The sequence below is a fragment of the Dasypus novemcinctus genome, chromosome 3 (assembly GCF_030445035.2).
Source record: "Dasypus novemcinctus isolate mDasNov1 chromosome 3, mDasNov1.1.hap2, whole genome shotgun sequence".
Classification (NCBI taxonomy): Eukaryota; Metazoa; Chordata; class Mammalia; order Cingulata; family Dasypodidae; genus Dasypus; species Dasypus novemcinctus.
In genome coordinates this window covers 514,658-534,187 of record NC_080675.1, presented here as the reverse complement: position 1 = coordinate 534,187, position 19,530 = coordinate 514,658, and the positions used below count along the sequence as shown (strand labels likewise).

The 19,530-nt window shown below is 49.5% G+C and overlaps 1 protein-coding gene across 2 annotated transcripts in view; it reads right to left on the bottom strand.

Annotated features, from left to right (window-relative positions):
- Positions 1-5,807, bottom strand: part of BRF1 (BRF1 general transcription factor IIIB subunit) — a 72,979-nt gene extending 67,172 nt beyond the window's left edge. For both annotated transcript variants that reach the window (XM_004474924.4, XM_004474923.3), the window contains exon 1: positions 5,593-5,807. In XM_004474924.4, coding sequence (XP_004474981.1) covers positions 5,593-5,776 — 184 coding nt within the window. In that variant the 5' untranslated portion in view covers positions 5,777-5,807. The remainder of the gene's footprint in view (positions 1-5,592) is intronic.
- Between the last annotated feature and the right edge of the window lie 13,723 nt (positions 5,808-19,530).

Sequence of the window (19,530 nt, the reverse complement as noted above, 5' to 3'; positions counted from 1 at the left end):
GACCAGTTTACAAACATAATCCTGTAAACATTTTTGGAATTTATAAACAATGCCAAACTGCTACACAACTCTACACATAATTCCTCAAAAACCACAACTACCAAACTCACCCAAGATGAAATGGATAGCCTAAATAAACTATAACCTAAATAAACAGTGACAGGACCTCCTGTTGCCCTGGCTAACCCACCCTTCACTGGCTCAGCACAGAGCCCACCTGCGCTTCCGATGCAGGTCCCTGGGCCCGGTCCCAGAGGGAGCAGAGTGACCCTGGAGCACATGCTGGGAGCACGGGGCTTGGCCCAACCTCTGGCCGTGGCCTGAGGGACTCGCCATCCGTCCAATGCCCCCGGCGGAGCGACCTCCTACAGAGGCTGTGGGAGAGCAGTCAAGCCGTGCTGCCTGGGAGGGGACTGCTGGCCACAGGCAGGAATGTTTCCTAGGGAGGAGGGACATGGGACCCTCTAGCCACACACACAGGCCCCAGACAAGACAAGCAGAAAGGATGGGGGAGGCCCCTGGCTTTGCCCCGAGCTACTCTCTCAACTCACAGTAAGGACAAGCCCCGAAGCAGAGCACCTGCAAAGACTGGGAAAGGGGTTTCTTCTTTTCCCCTCCTTTTGCTTCTTGTTAGCTCCAGGCATTCAGGGAGAGCTTTGTCATACTACTAGCTGGACACAAGCTTGGCTTAAGGGACAGACAGCTGAGAATCTAAATTCCAGCAATAACACATTAAAATATCAAAACGGGGGAAGAGTTTGTGGCTCAAGCAATTGGGCTCCCATCTACCACATGGGAGGCCCAGGGTTCAATGCCCAGGGCTTCCTGGTGAAGGCAAGCTGGCCCACGCAGAGAGCTGGCGAGCGAAAGATGACACAACAAGAAGAGACACAGAGGAGAGACAATAAGAGACGCAGCAGACCAGGGAGCTGAGGTGGCGCAAGAGATTGAGCACCTCTCTCCCACTCCGGAAGTCCCCAGGATCGGTTCCCGGAGCCGCCTACAGAGAAGACGAGCAGACACAGAGGAACACACAGCGAATGGACACGGAGAGCAGACAAGGGGGTGGGGATAAATAAATCAATCTTTAAAAAAAATAAAAATGTCCAGGTTTCAACAAAAGGTTACAAAACACACAAACAGGAAATGATAACCAGGAAAAGGAGAAGATTAAAGCATTAGAAACCACCAGCGAGGAGGATGAGAACTGGGAGGCGCCACACAAAGTCATTTAAATAGCAGTTCTCAGGAGCTGGTGGCGTTCAGGGGGCGAGCGCCTGCTTTGCATGTACGAGGTCCCGGGTTCAACCCCCAGCACCTCCTTAAAAAATTTTTTAAATTTTAAATTGAAAAAAAAAAAAAGGATCCTGGGGGAGGGGATTGGGGAATTATTGCTAAATGAACACGAATTTTGGTTTTGGATGATGAAACAATCTGGCAATAGATAGTGCTCAAAGTCACACAGTATTGTCAATGTGCTTACCATCAAAGAATTGTCCACTTAGAATGGTTAAAATGCTTTCTATCTTACATATATTTTATCACAACTAAAAACTTAAAAAATATATATATTTTAAATGGCACTACTGTTAACTGAGAAACAACAAATTAAGCTGCAAGGCAACAAAAGCATTTATTTGGGGATTTTAAAATTGCAACTTGGAGTGCACAGACTCAGTTAGCAACCCAAATTGTGTCCCATCTTGGTATTTACAGACAAGAGGTTTTTTTAAACTATGTTTTTTATTTATTTTTCAAAGATACATAGATAACACAAAATATTACATTAAAAAATATAGGAGATTCCTATATGCCCCACTCCCCACATCCCCCACTCCTCTCACATCAACAACCTCTTTCATCAGTGTGATACATTCGTTTTATCTGATGAATACATTCTGGAGCACTGCTACACAGCATGGACTATAGTTTGCATTGCAGTTCCAGGCAAGAGTTTTTAAGAAAATTAGACGAGCTGTTTGTGGTTGGTGGTTATTTGGGGTACTCCAACTGTTTTCAGGTTAGATAGTTAGCAAAGTTCCTTAACTTGTGGTTTTGCTGTACGGTGTCCAGAAGTCCTTGGGATTCTGAGGAGCACTGTTGCACACTATATAATATCTGTTTGATATGTGCCTCACAGACACTCTATTTTAGATCTCTGCCAAGTAACTCTATTTTGTATTATATCTTTTCATACTACATATGCTTAAAGAACTGAAAGAAAACATGGACAAAGAACAAAAAGAAATCAGGAAAACAATAAATGAACACAAAGAAAATACCAATAAAGAGATGAAATTATGAAAAGGAGCCAAACGGAGCTGATGACCAAAGGGGTTCTCTGCAGGGGTTCAACACATGACTGGAGCCGGTGGAAGAAAGAACCACAAAGCTGGACAACAAAACAATAAAAACCATCCAGTCGGATGAGGAAGGAAGAATGAAGAAAAGTGAACAGGGCTGAGGAACTGTGGGGCACCACTGAGTGTAGCAATATACGCATTGTGGGAGTCCCAGAAGGAGAAGAAAGAAGAAAGGGGCATGAGGAATATTCAATGACATAATGGCTGAAAACTTCCCCAGTTTGATAGGAGACAAGATTATGCACATCCAAGACAATCAACTACCTCCACATAGGATAAGCCCAACTAGACCCACACTGCTGCACATTATAATCAAACTGCTGAATGCCAAAGGTAAAGAGAGAGTTCTGAAAGCCGCAAGAGAAGCAAGACGTCCCATACAAGGGAGTAAGATCAAGCACTGATTTATCAGAAACCATGGAAGCAAGAAGGCAGTGGGATAACATAGCTAAAGTGCTGAAAGGAAAAAATTACCAACCAAGAATTCCATATCCAGCAAAGCTGTTTTTTTGTGTGTTTCTGTTTTTTAAACAAGGGAGATTAGGACACTCCCAGATAAACAATAGATGAGGGAGTTGGTCACCACTAGAGCAGCCCTTGGAGAGATGCTCAAAGGAGTTCTGTGGGTTGAAAGGAAAGGACACAAGACAACGAATCCAAGCCATGGGAAGAAATATAGGTCTCAGGGTAAACGGAAATGCCAGCACTATTATCTTTTTGGCTTATTAATTCAACTTTTAAAATTTCCTACAGGATCTAAAAGACAAATGCATAAATGGAATGATAAATCAGTGACTCAATGTATAAACATGCAATTTTTTTTTAAAAGATTTATTTATTTTTTTCTATCCCCCCATCCCCACCCCAGTTGTCTGTTCTCTGTGTCTATTTGCTGCATGTTCTTTGTCCGCTTCTGTTGTCAGCGGCACGGGAATCTGTGTTGCTTTTTGTTGCGTCATCTTGTTGTGTCAGCTCTCCATGTGTGTGGCACCATTCCTGGGCAGGCTGCACTTTCTTTCGTGCTGGGCGGCTCTCCTTATGGGGCGCACTCCTTGCACGTGGGGCTCCCCTACACAGGGACACCCCTGCGTGGCACGGCACTCCTTGCGCGCATCAGCACTGCATGTGGGCCAGCTCCACACGGGTCAAGGAGGCCCAGGGTATGAACCGCAGACCTCCCATGTGGTAGATGGACGTCCTAACCACTGGGCCAAGTCCACTTCCCTAAACATGCAATTTGAGGTGAGAACTACATAAAGATTGGGGAAAGGAGTACAGAAACATAGTATATACAATTGAAGTTAAGTTGGTATCAAAGCAAATGAAATTGTCACAGATTTAGGAAGTTAAATTCAAGCCTCAAGATAACTACAAGGAACAACATGCAAACTTACAGACACAGAAATACAGAGTGCACTTGCCAGGCATGGGGACAAGGCAGTGGGGAGTTACTGTACAGTGGGTGCTTTCTGCCCTGCAGTCCCACTCCTGGGTGACCACCCCACAGAAGTGAAACCTATGCTCCCGTAAAAAGCGATACACAACCACCTCAGGCTGGCAACAATCCCAAATCTCCTTCAGCAGGTGGATGGGTAGCCCGTTCACAACATGGGGTGATGGCTAAGGTCACGTGTGCGCTTGGCCAGGTTTTGGTGTCCAGCTGTCTGGTCAGGCCAGCACAGGCCTGACAGTGACTCTGAGGACATTCTGTGGACTAAAATCATCAAGCAGTTAGCTGCATCCATGGCTGATAACATTTGCAACCAACTGAAGAGGCTGCCTTCCTCAATGAGACATCTCATCCAATCAGCTGAAGGCCTTCAAGGGAGAAGCGAGGATTTCAGCAGTCAGAGAGGATTCCCCGTCCATTCCACCAGCCCCTCCCCCCCCGGGGAACTCACAGAAGACCTTCACTGGCGTTCCCAGCTTGGGTCTGCCCTCTGGAATTTGGACTTGCCCATCCCCACAATCTGTATAACAAAACTCATAATGATATGGATGAGAGGGGACTTACTGACATTCTATTCATGAACTATTGAGATTAGTAATCAAAGAAAATGTGGCATTGGTGTGGAGAAAGTGGCCATGGTGGCTGCTGGGTGCGGGGAATGGGAGGAAGAGATGAGATGTGGGGGTGTTTTTGGGACTTGGAGTAGTCCTGGGTGGTGCTGGAGGGACAGTTACTGGACATTGTATGTCCTCCCATGGCCCACTGGGTGGAACATAGGAGAGTGTGGGCTATGGTGTGGACCATTGACCATGAGGTGCAGCGGTGCTCAGAGATGTAGTCACCAAGTGCAATGAATGTCTCATGATGATGGAGGAGATTGTTGTTAAGGGCGGAGGAGTGGGGTGAGGAGGGTGGGGGGTATATGGAGACCTCATATTTTTTTAGTGTAATATTAAAAAAATAAAGACAAAAAAAACTCATAATGTTTACATAGTCTATCTCCTGTGGGTTCTGTCTCCCTGGAGAACCCTAATACACATGGGGAAATACGGTAGGCACAACATTAAGGCAAACTGAAAGAAACCAATTCCAAAAGGTCTGTTTCCATTTCTTTGACACAACTGTATGAATGGGGAACGGATGAGTAGTTGCCCGGGATAGGTAACAAGAAAAGAAGGTTTTTCAGGTGATGAACTTTTCTTTCAACTCACTGTGGCAGTTATCTGAATCTACAAATGCGTTAAATTCATAGAACTGTACACTGAAAGGCAATTTTACTGTTTGTTAGTTTTAGGGGGCAGGGGGCATGCCCACTGCGTCCAGGCCACCGCCAGAGTCCTCCTGCTTTCTGTTCTTGCAAACTCAACTTTTGAAACCAAAGGTATATACAAGCACTTAGCTGAAAGAGCCAACCAGTTCTGTAAAGCTTATGACCTAGCCCCGCAGTCCCTCCGTACACCAACCCCCCCAATCCCACGTCCAGCCTTGCAGCGTGGGTTTTGCCTCAGTTTCCCCCAGCAACGCGGCCGCGGCGCCCCCACCCGAGGTTACCGGGCCCTTCGACCTTCTCGGGCTCCCCACCCGCGGCGCGCGCATCTGCACAACAGCTTTTCCCGCCGGGCTCCGCCGGCGCCTCGGCGAGGACACGCGGGGCCCTCACCTGGCCCGGGTGCGCCGCGGCCGCCTCCCCCGGCGGAGGCCGCGGACCCCGGGGCCCCGGGCGCCGGCAGGTGCACGCGCGCGGGGCAGGGGCGCCGCGGAGCGCCGCGCGGGACTCACCGTCCAGAGACACGAACTGGCCCACGGCCGAGGAGCCGCCGCCGCTGTTCTCCACGAACTGCACCTCGGACACGATGATGTTGTCCTCGAGCACCGAGCCGCAGCCGGTGCACACGGCGTCGCCGCGCGCCGCGTCCAGCTCGATGTCGGTGCCGCCGCAGGCGCGGCACACGCGGCCCGCCATGCCGGCGGGGCCCGAGCGCCCCCCGCGGCCCGCGCCGCGCGCCCGCCGCCCGCCCGCGCCGCCCGGGCTCTCGCGAGGCCGCCGAGCCGCGCCGCCGATTCGCGCCGGCAGATTCGCCGCGCCGCCGGGCCCCGCAAACGGCCGGGGACGCGAGCCGGTACGGGGGCCGCGGGGAGGCGCGAGACTCGAGTCGGCGCTCTCCCGGCCCGGGCGCGGCCGCCGGGCCCCAGCGACACAGGCCAGCGAGCCGCGAGCGCCCAGCGAGCGCCCAGAGCCGAGCGAGGCCTGTGGGGAGCGGGCCTGAGGCCTGCGGCCGGAGGGGCGGGGCGGGGCGGGGCGGGGCCTCCCGGGGGCGGGGCCTGGGAGCGCGGCCTGCAGGGCCGGGCGGAGGGCGGTGACCCGAGAGAGAGCGACAGAGTCTGAGGGGCGGGGCTCGGAGGCGGGCTTAAGAGGAGACCGGAGTCCTGAGTGCAGAGCCGGACCGATCGGGTGGATCGGATGGGACAGGGCCTGATGGGCGGGTCCTGAGGGGACCGGAACGGGGAGTGCTGGGCGGGACCTGCGGGTATGGGCTGGGGGCGGGGCCGGGGCGGGGCTTGAGGGGAAAAGACTGGGGAGTGCTGGGCGGGGCCTACTGGCACAGGAGCTAAGGGGCGGGGCTTGAGGGGGACCAAGATGGAGAGTGCTGGGCGGGGCCTGAGCCGCGGGGTCTGCCGGAACAGGCCCTGGGGGCGGGGCCTGAGGGGGACCAGAACGGAGAGTGCTGGGCGGAGCCTGGGGGATGCGCCGATGGGCGGGGCCTGAGGGGGCGGAACGGAAGTGGAAATTCCGGTTAAAACGACCACAGACTTTTGCAAAGAACAATGATCCTACATTCCTCTAGAATTATCTCCTCTGCAAGGGTAATCAAATTCTAGAAGAAAACACTCAAGAAGGGGAGACTTGCCCTTCTTCATTTCAAAAAATCCTGTGGAATTATGGCAATTAAAACCAGATGGAATTTGTAGAGGGGCAAGATTCCAAACAAACACAAATATACAATGATTTAGGGACTTCAGAGCAATGCAGAAAAGATCGACTTTTCAATAATGTTAAGAAACCGGCTTTTCCTTTCAAGGGGAAAAGTGTAAATTCAATCCCTACCTCACACTGTTTCAGAAACAAATGTCAACTGACATTAAAAGCTAAAAATGAGGGAAGCAGACTTGGCTCAAAGGATAGGGCATCCGTCTACCACATGGGAAGTCCAGGGTTCAAACCCAGGTCCTCCTGACCCCGTGTGGTGTGCTGACCCACGCCCAGTGCTGATGCCCTCAGGGAGTGCCATGCCACGTGGGGGTGTCCCCCACATAGGGGAGCCCCACGCGCAAGGAATGCGCCCTGTAAGGAGAGCCACCCAGCACAAAAAAAGTGCCGCCTGCCCAGGAGTGGGGCCCCACACACGGAGAGCTGATGCAGCAAGATGACACAACAAAAAGAGACACAGATTCCCAGTGCCACTGACAAGAATAGAAGCGTACACAGAAGAACACACAGCAAATGGACACAAAGAACAGACAACTGGAGCGGGGGAGGAGGGATGGGGGGAGAAATAAATCTTTTAAAAAAATAAAAGCTAAAAATAAATAATAAAAATTTAAAAGTAAAACTATGGGAGTATGAGAATCATAACTAAGAGAATATTTTAAATCTCCAGTGGCTGTGTCATGGGGAATGTGCTGGCATCTGAACCCTCTTCTGGGTTCCAGCAGCTGCCAATGCCAGAAACTCAAGTCCCAGCCACCCCATGGCACGGTGCAGGCAAGTGAACCAGCAAAACTATAATACGATGGCTTGAAGGGTCATGAAAACATACAAACCACACAAGAGGTTAAAGCCATAAGAACGTCTCTGCTTTGAAAACTCTAAATTAGAGGGTTTTCTTCTTTTTATTGTTTAATAAATTATTTCAAGCATACCAAAAAGCAGAAACTAGAAAAATACCCAAGGAAACATCACTCAGCTATATGAAAGTTCAATATTTTCTCATATATGCTTTTTAGCTCATCTCTTAAAAAAAAAAAAATCTAGGGTGGCTGTTAAGTACACACAACTAGGGAAGCAGGTGTACCTCAGTGGCTTGAGTACCTGCTTCCCATATACAAGGTCCTGGACTCAATCCCCAGTTATCTCCTAAAAAAACCACAAAAAACCCAGCACCTAAAAACCCAAGTGTCCATCAACAAATGAATGGGTGAACAAATGTGGAACATACACACAATGAAATATCATAAAAGAAAATGAAGTTCTGAGACCTGCTGCAACAAGGAAGAACCATGAAAATTTCAAGCTCAGTGAAATAAGACATATCAGGACAAAATATTGCAGGAGGTCACTTATAAGAGATGACTAAGAAAATTCACAGAGACAGAAAGTAGATTAGAATTTACCAAAGGATCATAGGGAAGAAAGGGGAGTGCATGCTTGGAAAATTTAAAAAACAACAACACAAAAAAAAACAGAGCCTGCATCTTCCCAGATTCCATTCCCCTCTCTCCCTGCCCAAAAATAACCACCAGCCTGCAATGGGTGGTTTTCATCAGTGATGCAACAATTTATGTTACAGTTATCTGTGGATCTATAAACAATGTATATGATTATTTTGTATAGTTTTAAGTTTTATATAAATGATCACATACCTAACCTTCCACAACTTACTTTTGCTCCCTCGTTAATGTTTGAGATTTATTTACATTGACACATTACCTTTTGCTGCTGTGCAGGCTTTTGTTGAAAAAACAAAAAACAAAATAGAGCTTAATTCTAGTTATCTGTCTCCTGCTGAGGAAACTGAGGTTTTGTCTAAGTCCCCTGTGATACAGAAATGGTGCAGGGAACATGTCTCTTCAACTTGACCAGCTACTGCCAAACTGAGCTCCAAACCTGTATGAAATTACAGTCCAATAGTCCAACATTACTCCATATTTTTGCTGATTCTTGGTATATTAGTTATCTATTGCTATGTAACAAATAGTCCCAGACTGCAGCTTAAGGCAATGTGATGGTTAAGTTCACATGTCAACTTGGCCAGGTGACTGCATCCAGTTGTTTAGTCAGGCCTGATTTTTACTGTGAAGACGTTTCATGGACTTAAATCATCGATACATTGATTGCATCGTGGCCAATAACATCTACAGTCAACTCAGGAGATTTTCTAATCCAATCTCCTTAAAAGAAGAAGTTATGATTTCAGCAGTCAGAAGAGAGAATTCCTGCCTCTACTCCAGCCAGTCCGCTTCTCCTGGAGAACTGATCAAAAGCCCTCATAGGAGTTCCCACCTCACAGCCTCCCTAAGCAATTGTTGCTTTGTGCATCCCCACAGTCACGTGACACAATTCTTACGAAAGTCTCTTTGGAGTTTTAGCTCAGGTCCGTCTCACAGGGGGTCCAGTGGGTCCCTGGACCCATTCTGTGGTTATTTCCCCAGTTACAGAATGCATTATTGGAAGAGACATCCTCAGTAACTCAGAACCCCACATTGGACCCCTGGCTTGAGGAGCAAGAGCTATTATTAGGAAATGCCCAGTGGAAGCCACTAGAACTACTCCTACCCATCAAAATAGTAAATCAAGCAATACCAGGTTTTTGGAGGATTGCAGAGATCAGTGCCGTCATCAAGGAGTTGAAGGATGCAAGGGTGGTGATTCCCACCACATCCCATTCAACTCTCCTATTTGGCCTGTACAGAAAACAGATGGATCTTGGAGGATGACAGTGGATTATCGTAAACTTAACCAGGTAGCGACTCCAGTTACAGCTGCTGACTCAGATGTGGTCTCATTGCTTGAGCAAGTCAACACGTTCCCTGGTTCCGGTGTGCAGCTATTGATCTGGCAAATGCTTTTTTCTCAACTGTTGTTAGTAAGGACCAGAAACCATTTGCTTTCAGCTGGCAAGGCCAGCAGTATCCCTTCACTGTCCTGCCTCAGGGGTATATCAGTGCTTCAGCCCTATGTTTTAATATTGTTCACAGGAAACTTGATCATCTCTCCCTCCCACAAGACATCACACTGGTCCATTACATTGATGATATCATGTTGATAGGACCTAGTGAGCAAGAAGTAGTAATTACTCTAGGCTTATAGGCATTTGTGCATCAGAGGATGGGAGATAAATCCAACAAAAGTACAGAGGACTTCAAGAAGTGGATGTGGCTCAAGTGATTGGGCTCCCATCTACAATATGGGAGGTCCAGGGTTCAATTCTTGGGTCCTCCTGGTGAATGCAAACTGGCCCACGTGGCGAGCTGGCCCAAGTGGAGAGCTGGTGCAGCAAGATGATGCAATAAAAAGAGACACAGAGGAGAGACAATAAGAGAAGCAGCAGACCAGGAAGCTGAGGTGGTGCAAGTTTAGAGCACCTCTCTCCCACTCTGGAAGGTCCCAGGATCAGTTCCCAGTGTCACCTAAAGAGAAGACAAGCAGACATAGAAGAGCGCACAGCCAATGGACACAGAGAACAGACAACGAGGGGATGGGGGGAATAAATAAATAAATCTTTAAAAAAAAATACTGGGAACTTCCACCTTGGTGAAATTTCTAGGTGTCCAGTGGTGTGGGGCATGTTGAGATATCCCTTCTAAAGTGAAGGATAAGCTGTTGCATCTGGCCCCTCTTCGGGCCATAAAAGGGGTGCAGTACTTAGTTGGTTTCTTTGGATTTTGGAGACAACACGTTCCTCATTTGGGTGTGCTACTCTGGCCCATTTACCAAGTGACCAGAAAAGCTGCTAGTTTTGAGTGGGAACCAGAACAAGAGGAGGTTCTGCGACAGGTCCAGGCTGCGGTGCAAGCTGCCCTGCCACGTGGGCCACATGATCCAGCAGATCCAACGGTGCTAGGAGTGTCAGCAGCAGATAGAGATGCTGTCTGGAGCCTTTGGCAGGCCCTATAGGAGCATCACAACGCAAACCCTTAGGTTTGCAAAGCCCTGCCATCCTCTGTAGATAACTGCTCCCCTTTTGAGAAACAGCTTTTGTCCTGCTCCTGGGCCTTCACAGAGACTGAACGCTTAGCCATGGGCCATCAAGTTACCATGAGAACTGAGTTGCCTATCATGAGCTGGGTATTGTCTGACCCACCAAACCATAAATTTGGGCATGCACAGCAGCACTGCATAGTAAAGTGGAAGTGGTATACATGAAATAGGGCTCAAGCCAGTCCTGAAGGCACAAGTAAGTTACGTGAGGAAGTGGCCCAAAGGCCCATGGTCACCACCCTGCCACGTTACCTTCTCTTTCCCAGCTCACAGCTTTGGCCTCTTGGGGAGTCCCTTGCAATCAGTTGACTGACGGAGAGAAAACTGGGCCTGGTTTATACATGGCTCTGCATGATATGCAGGTACCACCTGAAAGTGGACAGCTGCAGCACTGCAGCCCCTTTCTGGGACATCCCTGAAGGACAGTGGTCAGGGCAAATCCTCTCAGTGGGCAGAACTTCGAGCAGTGCACCTGCTTGTTCATTTTACTTGTAAGGAGAAATGGCCAGAGGTGCATTTGTACACTGCTTCATGGGCTATTGCCAGTGGTTTGGCTGGATGGTCAGGGACTTGGAAGGAACATGATTGGAAAATTGGTGACAAAGAGGTATGAGGAAGAGGTATGTGGATTGACCTTTCTTTTCATTTGCCTTTTTTTTTTTTTAAGATTTATTATTTTTTTATTTCTCCCCACGCCATTGCTGTTTTTGTTGTGAGCTGGTCTTCTTTTAGGAGGCACCAGAAACTGAACCCAGTACCTCTGATGTGGGAGAGAGGGGCCTAATTGCTTGAGCCACCTCTGTTCCCTGATTTTTTGTGTCTCTCATTGCATTATTTGCCTTGTGTCTTTGGCTACATCATCTTGTTTTGCCAGCTCACTCCATGTGCCCATCACTAGCTTGCTGTCTTCTTTAGGAGGCACCAGGAACCTAACCTGGGACCTCCCATGTGGTAGGTGGGAGCTCAACTGCTTGAGACACATCCACTTCCCTGATATTTGCATCTTATGTGAATGCTCACCAGAGGCTGACTTCGGCAGAGGAAGATTTTAATAATCAAGTGAGTAAGATGACCCGCTCTGTGGCTAGTGCTCAGCTTCTTTCCCCAGCCACTGCTGTCATTGCCCAATGGACTCAGGGACTTCCCCCACACAGGCCAACCTGGCTACAGCCACTGCTGAGTGCCCAGCTGCCAACAGCAGAGACCCACACTCAGCCCCTGTATGGCACCACTCCCCGAGGTGCCTGCCTGGTGTTTACATTGGACCACTTCCATCATGAAGGGCAGTGATTTGTTCTAACTGAATGAACACATACTGCAGATATGGGTTTGCCTTCCCTGCATGCAATGCTTCTGCCAAAACTACCATCTGTGAACTTACCAAATGTCTTGTCCACCACCCTGGCATTCCACACAGCCTTGCTTCTGGTCAAGGAACCAATTTTACATCAAATGGGCACGTGCTCATGGAATTCACTGGTCTTACCATGTTCCCCATCACCCTGAAGCAGCTGGACTGACAGAAGGATGGAATGGCCTTTTGAAGATTCGATTACAGCATCAACTAAGTGGCAATACCTTGCAGGGCTGGGGCGGTGTTCTCCAGGAGGCTGAGCATGCTCTATATCAGGAGCCACTCTGTGCCTGTTTTTCCCATAACCAGCATACGCCAGTCCAGGAATCAAGGGGTGGAAACGGGAGTGGTACCATTCACTATTACCCCTAGTAATTCACTAGGAAAATTTTTTCTTGCTGTCCCTGCAACTAAAGCCCCTGGCTTGCAGCCTGCCCTAAGGATTCTGGACTTGTGCATCCCCACAGTCGCATGAGACAATTTTATAAAATCTCATACTATTTTACAGATATCTCCTGTTGGTTCTGTTTCCCTAGAGAACCTTGACTATACAAATGGTCACAAATATTTCTTCCCTATTTTGTTATGAATATGTTTGTATATATACATAAAGCAAATATCTTTTTGTTTTCTTCCCTGTCTTAGCATATGACATAAGTTGTACTAGTTTCATGTCATAGTATTTAAGTTGTACGATATCAAATTTAAGAGGGAATATTACCCAACGACATGCACCCTATCCTGGGGAGAGTTAGTGTGTTTTCAGTTCTAACTAAGAGAGTTGAGTATTTTTAGGTAAATTTTTTTAAACCTTTATTTTGTACATTTAATAATTGAAAATATAAACAATTAAAAACTAAAAAGAATAAATACATACATTTCTCAATTAAATGTACTAGATACCTATAAAAATTTTGAATCATACAATATATGATGCAATGTATTTGGCTCATAGTAATGCAACCATGCAGCATTTGTCCTTTAGTGCCTGGCTGGCTTCACTCAACACAACGTCCTCCAGGTTCATCTGCGTTGTCACGTGCTTTAAGGCCTCGTTTCTTCTTACAGCTGCATCGTATTCTATTATGCAAATAGGCCACAGTTTGTTTATCCACTCACTGGTTGGTGGGCACCTGGGTTGTTTCTGACTTTTGGCAATTGTGAATAACACTGCTATGAATATCAGTGTGCAGATGTCTGTTCAAGTCTTGGCTCTCTGCGGTCACCCCTCAGGCTGAAGTGTGGTTTGCTGGCCTGGCGGGGGAGCAGCCGCGGTAGGCCTAATTCCAAGCCGCTGCCCCCATAATAGGGTGGCTGGTCGGACTCACCACCACCCCTGAAGGGAGCTCGGCATGGGCGCAGAGTGCCCTCGGGTCTCCCCTTCTCGGCAGCCATGCTTCCACGGCCGCCCCTCCTCCTGGATAGCGCCACACGATGCCTTATGAGGCAACACCCTTCTTCTTCTTTCTCCCTGCGCAGGCGCAGGGCGGAAAATTCCAGTCTGCCTTTTCCCCCCCCCCACAGCAGCAACAGCCAGGCACAAGGCGGGAAACTCAAGTCTTCCCTCTACCCCAGCAACAGCAGCCCCCAATCCCTAAACCCTGCCACTTCCCCCAGCAACAGCAACAGCCAATCCCTAACCACCACCCCTCCCCCTTCCAGTACCTCCCACCGACCTTTCTCCCCAGTAACTGCTTGCGGCAACCAATCAGAACATGGCATAAGCTTCGACCAATCAGCCTTCCCCAGCCCCTATAAGACTGTAGCCACTTCCTCAATAAAGTTGGACCTGCGTGTTTACCTCGTCTCCGCGGTAGTTCTTCTGCCGTGCGCCCTCCAGTCCTGAGAGCCCCCGACAAGGGCCTGGCCTCCCTTGTCCCCAGTTCGTCGCCTGCTTCTCCGGGCGACCCCTTCGTCACCAGCTTCGCCGGGCGACCCCGTCAGCCGAACCGCGCAACCCCTGTGAGACCAACCCCTCGTCTGCTGCCGGACCAACCCCTCGTCCCAAGCCGGACCGACCCCTCGTCCAAAGCTGGACTGACCCCTCGTCCGCAGCCAGACCCCACCACCACCGACCGAGCAAGCTGCCGCAGCTGGCGCCCAACGTGGGGCAGAGTAAGGACCCCCTTCACCTTGCTCCACTGCTCGTCGTTCTCCTCTTCCCCTAAGGAGCTCTTAGTTCCACTTTCCCCTCGTCGGGGCCTTCTCTTGGCCCGCGACCACCGTTGGAGCCCCACCGGCTCCGACCCCTCGTCTCACCGCGCCCCTTGGCTCCCATCGCCGCGCTCTCAAGGTAAGGGCCCCTTCTCTTATCGGCTCCAAAAGGCCATTAGCAATGGGTAACATCCTTTCTGCTAAGCAAGCCCCGCAAGTTCGGGCCCTCGCCGGTCTCCTAGACACTCACCGGTGTAAGATCTCTTTGAAACAGCTCTAAGTATATTGGGACCTTCTTCTCCCCTTTAATCCGTGGCTTACCACGTGTCAGCTCTGGGACCCGGATACCTACACTCGCCTTATAGATAGGGTCACTTCTGCTGTGTAGCAGGAAGGTAAAAGATTCCCTCCTGGCTTATTACCAGCGCTTTTTACCATCCGCTCCTGCCTTCAAGGCGCCCCTACCATCGACTCCCCCTGGCCGCGCCACCGCCGCCGCCGTGATTGTCAGGACAGCGACTTTTAACCGGGATCCTGATCGGGATCCTGATGCCAGCTCTGACTCCGACTCTGAATCGCTTGTCGAGCGCCTTAATAACGCGCTCGAAAATTGTCCCCCTAAACAGTGTAATCTTGCAGTGTCGAGCGCCGGTGAAGATGGCGAACTTCCACCTTCTTCCTCGCTCGAAAAGGGGAAGCACTCCCAAGATGGCGGGCTTCCGCCTTCTTCGCCATCCGAAAAGGGAAGGCACTCTCAAGATGGCGGACTTCCGCCTTCTTCCTCGCTCGAAAAGGGGAGGTCCCTTTACCCCTCCCTCCCCCCGACGACTTCCTGCCTGGGTGGGCCGGAAGCTCCCTCCCCGCCATTTTACCCCTCCGCGCAGGACGGTCCGCGGCCATCTTGTAGCCCACGGCCATTTTGTGGCCCACCGCCATTTTGTAGTACCGCTGGGGACGGCCCACAGCCATTTTGTAACACCGCATGGGCAATGGCTCCTCTCGCGCCCTCCGCGCCAGCGGCCCCCCCCGGCTCCGCCTCCCCCCGGCAGCCCCCTCCATCTGATCCGTGGCAAGCTGCCGCACGCGCGGCCCCCTCTAGCCTATTTTTGGACCCGTATTCCTCCCCCGCCAGGGCACCTCCGCCTACCTCCCTGCCGCCTCCTACCACCTGCTTTCCCCTTAACGTGACTCCCACCCCTCAGCGCCCCTTTCCTTGGTACCCACATGATGCGGAAAGTGTTAAGCAGCTCCGCAAGGCTGTTAAGGAGGACGGGTTAGGCAGCCCTTATGCTCAGCATTTGTTAGAGGAGATGTCCACCCTTCTGTGCATCCCCCTCGACTGGCTCCAACTGGCCCGTGCCATCCTCACGCCCGGCCAGTTTATAAATTGGCGCGCCCATTTTCATGCCGAGGCTGAAAAGCAGGTTGCGGCCAACGTCGCAAGGGGTGTTAATCACCCACCAGAAGCCTTCACCGGCACTGGTCAGTTTAGCCAGGCTGCGGCCTACTACCTCGCTCCGGCTGGCTTCTGGCTTCAGATTCGTGAGGTCGCCCTATGGGCCTTTCGCGCCTGCACTGCCAGTAGTGCTGACAAGTTCACTAAGCTCACACAGACCAAGGATGAGGACTTTTCTACCTATGTTTCCAGAGTCCTCTGGGCATGTGAGCGCAGGGTCCACGATGAACAGGCTCAGCGCGCCCTCGCCTGTGAAATTATCCTTGAAGGGGCCAGCCCCATTTGTCGACAGGCGATCGCTCCCGTGAGGGAAAAGTCGATAGACGATTGGGTAATTGCCTGTAACGGCCTCGACCAAGAGGATGCTTCTTTCGCCAAGGCTGTCACGAGAGCCATGACACTTAACTCCTCTAATTCTAACCTTACTGTTAGCTGCTGGCTATGCCTCTCCCCCTCACTCCCTCTCTACGAGGCCATAGCCACCAATGCCTCTTACCAATCTTCTGATAGCAGCAATCCCGCCTCTTGTAATTGGAACCAAATGAAGGTAGGACTGACAATCCAATCTGTCTCTCAAAGCGGGCTTTGCGTCACCAGAATCGGAGGCGCTGTTCACCCCTCCATGAAGACTCTTTGCAACCTTACAGTCACCCCTAACGTAACCTCAAAATTTCTTTTACCCCCCAATAATACAAGATGGCTGTGTTCCTCCACAGGTCACACCCCGTGTCTTAATGTCGGCACCCTCAACTCCACCAACGAAACCTGCGTGCTCGCAATCATACTCCCCCGGGTTTTCTATCATACCAATGACCAATTCTTTGACTCCTGGCAGCACTATCTTCTTCCAGTCCATGTGCAGGAAAGAGAAATCATTACCGCCATTACTATCGCCTCTCTTCTAGGTCTTGCAGGAGCTGGCACCGGAATTGCAGCCTTAACCACTCACAGCACCGCTTTCTAATCTCTCAGGGCAGCTGTCGACGAGGATGTCGCCTGCCTCGAAACATCCATCCGCCACCTAGAAAAATCGCTTAACTCCCTATCCGAAGTGGTTCTTCAAAATCGTAGGGGGTTAGACCTCCTCCTCCTCAAAGAGGGAGGCCTCTGTGCCGCTCTCGGCGAGGAGTGCTGTTTTTATGCTAACTACTCTGGTCTCATTCAGGACAATCTGGCCCAAGTCAGGGCCGGCCTGGAAAAGCGAAAAAGGGCAAGAGAATCCCAAGGAGGCTTCTCCTGGGGATTCAATGGCATCCTCCCCTACATCCTCCCCTTCGTAGGCCCCCTAATTATTGTCCTCTTCGCACTGGCAGTCGGACCATGGGCTATTAGAAGGATCATCCAACTCGCCAAGGATCAGGCTAATGCAATTTTTAGCACATACGTACAGGTCAGCTATCAGCGACTCGCCACTGCCGAGGACACCCCCCCCCACTTCATCTTCTCGGCCTCCTCCTACCCGACCTCTTCCTGCTCACTCTTCCCGCAGGTGCCCCAAGTCTTCTGTAACCGCGGCCCCCCATGCCGCCATCGCTCTCAAGCAGCTCCAGCCCCGCTAAACGGCCCGCAACCCACTTTCCCCTGCCCACGGCCTGCTTTCTAGCATCTAATAACGTTTCTACTTTTGCCTCCCCATACTTCTGCGGAGCTTCCTCCTGTCTCGACCTCACTCCTCTTCTCAGCCATCCAAAGCATCCTTTCTCGTCCCCCGCCCCCCTCCCTTTTTGCTTAAACCCCCATTGCGTTGCAGATTGGGCCGCCCCATGTCAGCCCGCCCCGTTAACATCGGCCTCTCTCGCGCCCGTGGAGACTTTGGCCTTCTTGTTGTCCTTGCCTACGTCTCCACCACTCCCGACGCTGCCGCCACCACCGTCGCTGGTGCCCTGACGCGACTTGTCCTCACCGCTGCGATCCTCCAGACCATCACACAGTCTGCCTCTGCCGCTCTTCACCGCCAAGAAGAGATCAACTACCTGTAACACGCTGTCATCCTGGACTTTTAACAAGCAGATGGACCTTATAGCCGCCGAGATCAACGAGAATTAGACATTGGCCACCCTTGCTTGCAACGGCAAGATACCACCCCCCAAATTGTACATTTATATCTCCGTCATACTCACCTCCCTCTTCAGCCCTGCTTCCCTCATTGCTTACTGCCTCTTGCGCCTCGACTACTTGTTGCTGCTGCCATCCTGGCCCTTATTTGAAAAGAAGAGGGAGCTCTCAATTCCTCTGGGTCTATGCCCAGTAGTGGTATTGCTGTGTCACGTAGCAAATCTATATTCAACTTCTTTAGGAACTGCCAAACAGTCCTCCACAGTGGCTATACTATCCTGCATTCCCACCAACAGTGGATGAGTGTTCCTACCTCTCCATATCCTCTCCAACACTTGTAGCTCTCTGTCTTTTTAATAGTGGCTATTCTGATAGGTGTGAAATGATATCTCATTGTAGTTTTGATTTGCATTTCCCTAATCACGTATTAGGGAAATGTTGAGCATTTCTTCATGTGTTGTTGTTGTTGTTGTTGTTGCCATTTGTATTTCTTCTTTGGACAAATGTCTATTGAAGTCTTTTGCCCCTTTTTTAGTTGGGTCATTTGTCTTTTTATTATTGAGTTGTGACATCTCTTTATATATTCTGGATATTAAACCCTTATGGGATATGCGATTTCCAAATATTTTCTCCCATTGAGGTGGCTACCTTTTCACCCTTTTGACAAAGTCCTGTGAGGTGCAAAAGTGTTTAATTTTGAGGAGGTCCATTTATCTATTTTTTTCTTTAGTTGCACGTGCTTTGGGTGAAAGGTCCAAGAAACCCCCACCTGTTACAAGGTCTTGAAGATGTTTCCCTACGTTTTCTTCTAGTAGTTTTATGGTCCTGGCTTTTATATTTCATCAATTTTGAGTTGATTCTTGTGTAGGGAGTGTGATAAGGGTCCTCTTTCATTCTTTTGATTATGGATATCCAGTTCTCCCAGCATCATTTGCTGAAGAGACTGTTTTGTTCTGTTAATATGGACTTGGTAGGTTTCTCAAAAACCAGTTGGCCATAGAAATGAGGGTTTCTTTCTGGACTCTCAATTCTATTCCACTGATTGATATCTCTATCTTTATGCCGGTACCAAACTATTTTCATCACTGTAATTTTGTTATATGTTTCAAGGTCAGGCAGTGAAATTCCTCCCATGTTGCTCTTCTTTTTTAGAATGTATTGGCTATTTGGGTGCACTTTCCCTTCCACATGAATTTGGTAATTTGCCTTTTCTAATTTTGTAAAGTAAGTTATTCGGATTTTGATTGGTATTGCATTGAATCTATAAATCACTTTGGATAAGATTGACATCTTCACAATATTTATTCTTCCAACCGTGAACGCAGATTATCTTTCCATTTGTTTAGGTTTTCATTGATTTAGCATTGTTTTGTAGTTTTCTGCATATAGGTCCTGTACTTCTTTGGTTACATTAATTCCTAGGTATTTGAGTCTTTTGGTTGCTATTAAAAATGGAATTTCCCCCTGATTTAGTCTGTAGATTGCTCAGTACTAGCGTACAAAAACATTACTGATTTTTGCATGTTGATCTTGTATCCTGCCACTTTGCTGAACTCATTTATTACAAGTAGCTTTGTAGTGGATACTTCAGGATTTTCTAAGTACAAGATCATATCATCTGCAAACAATTTTACTTCCTCTTTCCCTTTTTGGGTGCCTTTAATTTTTTATTGTTGTCTAATTGCCCTAGCTAGAAATTCTAGTACAATATTGAATAAC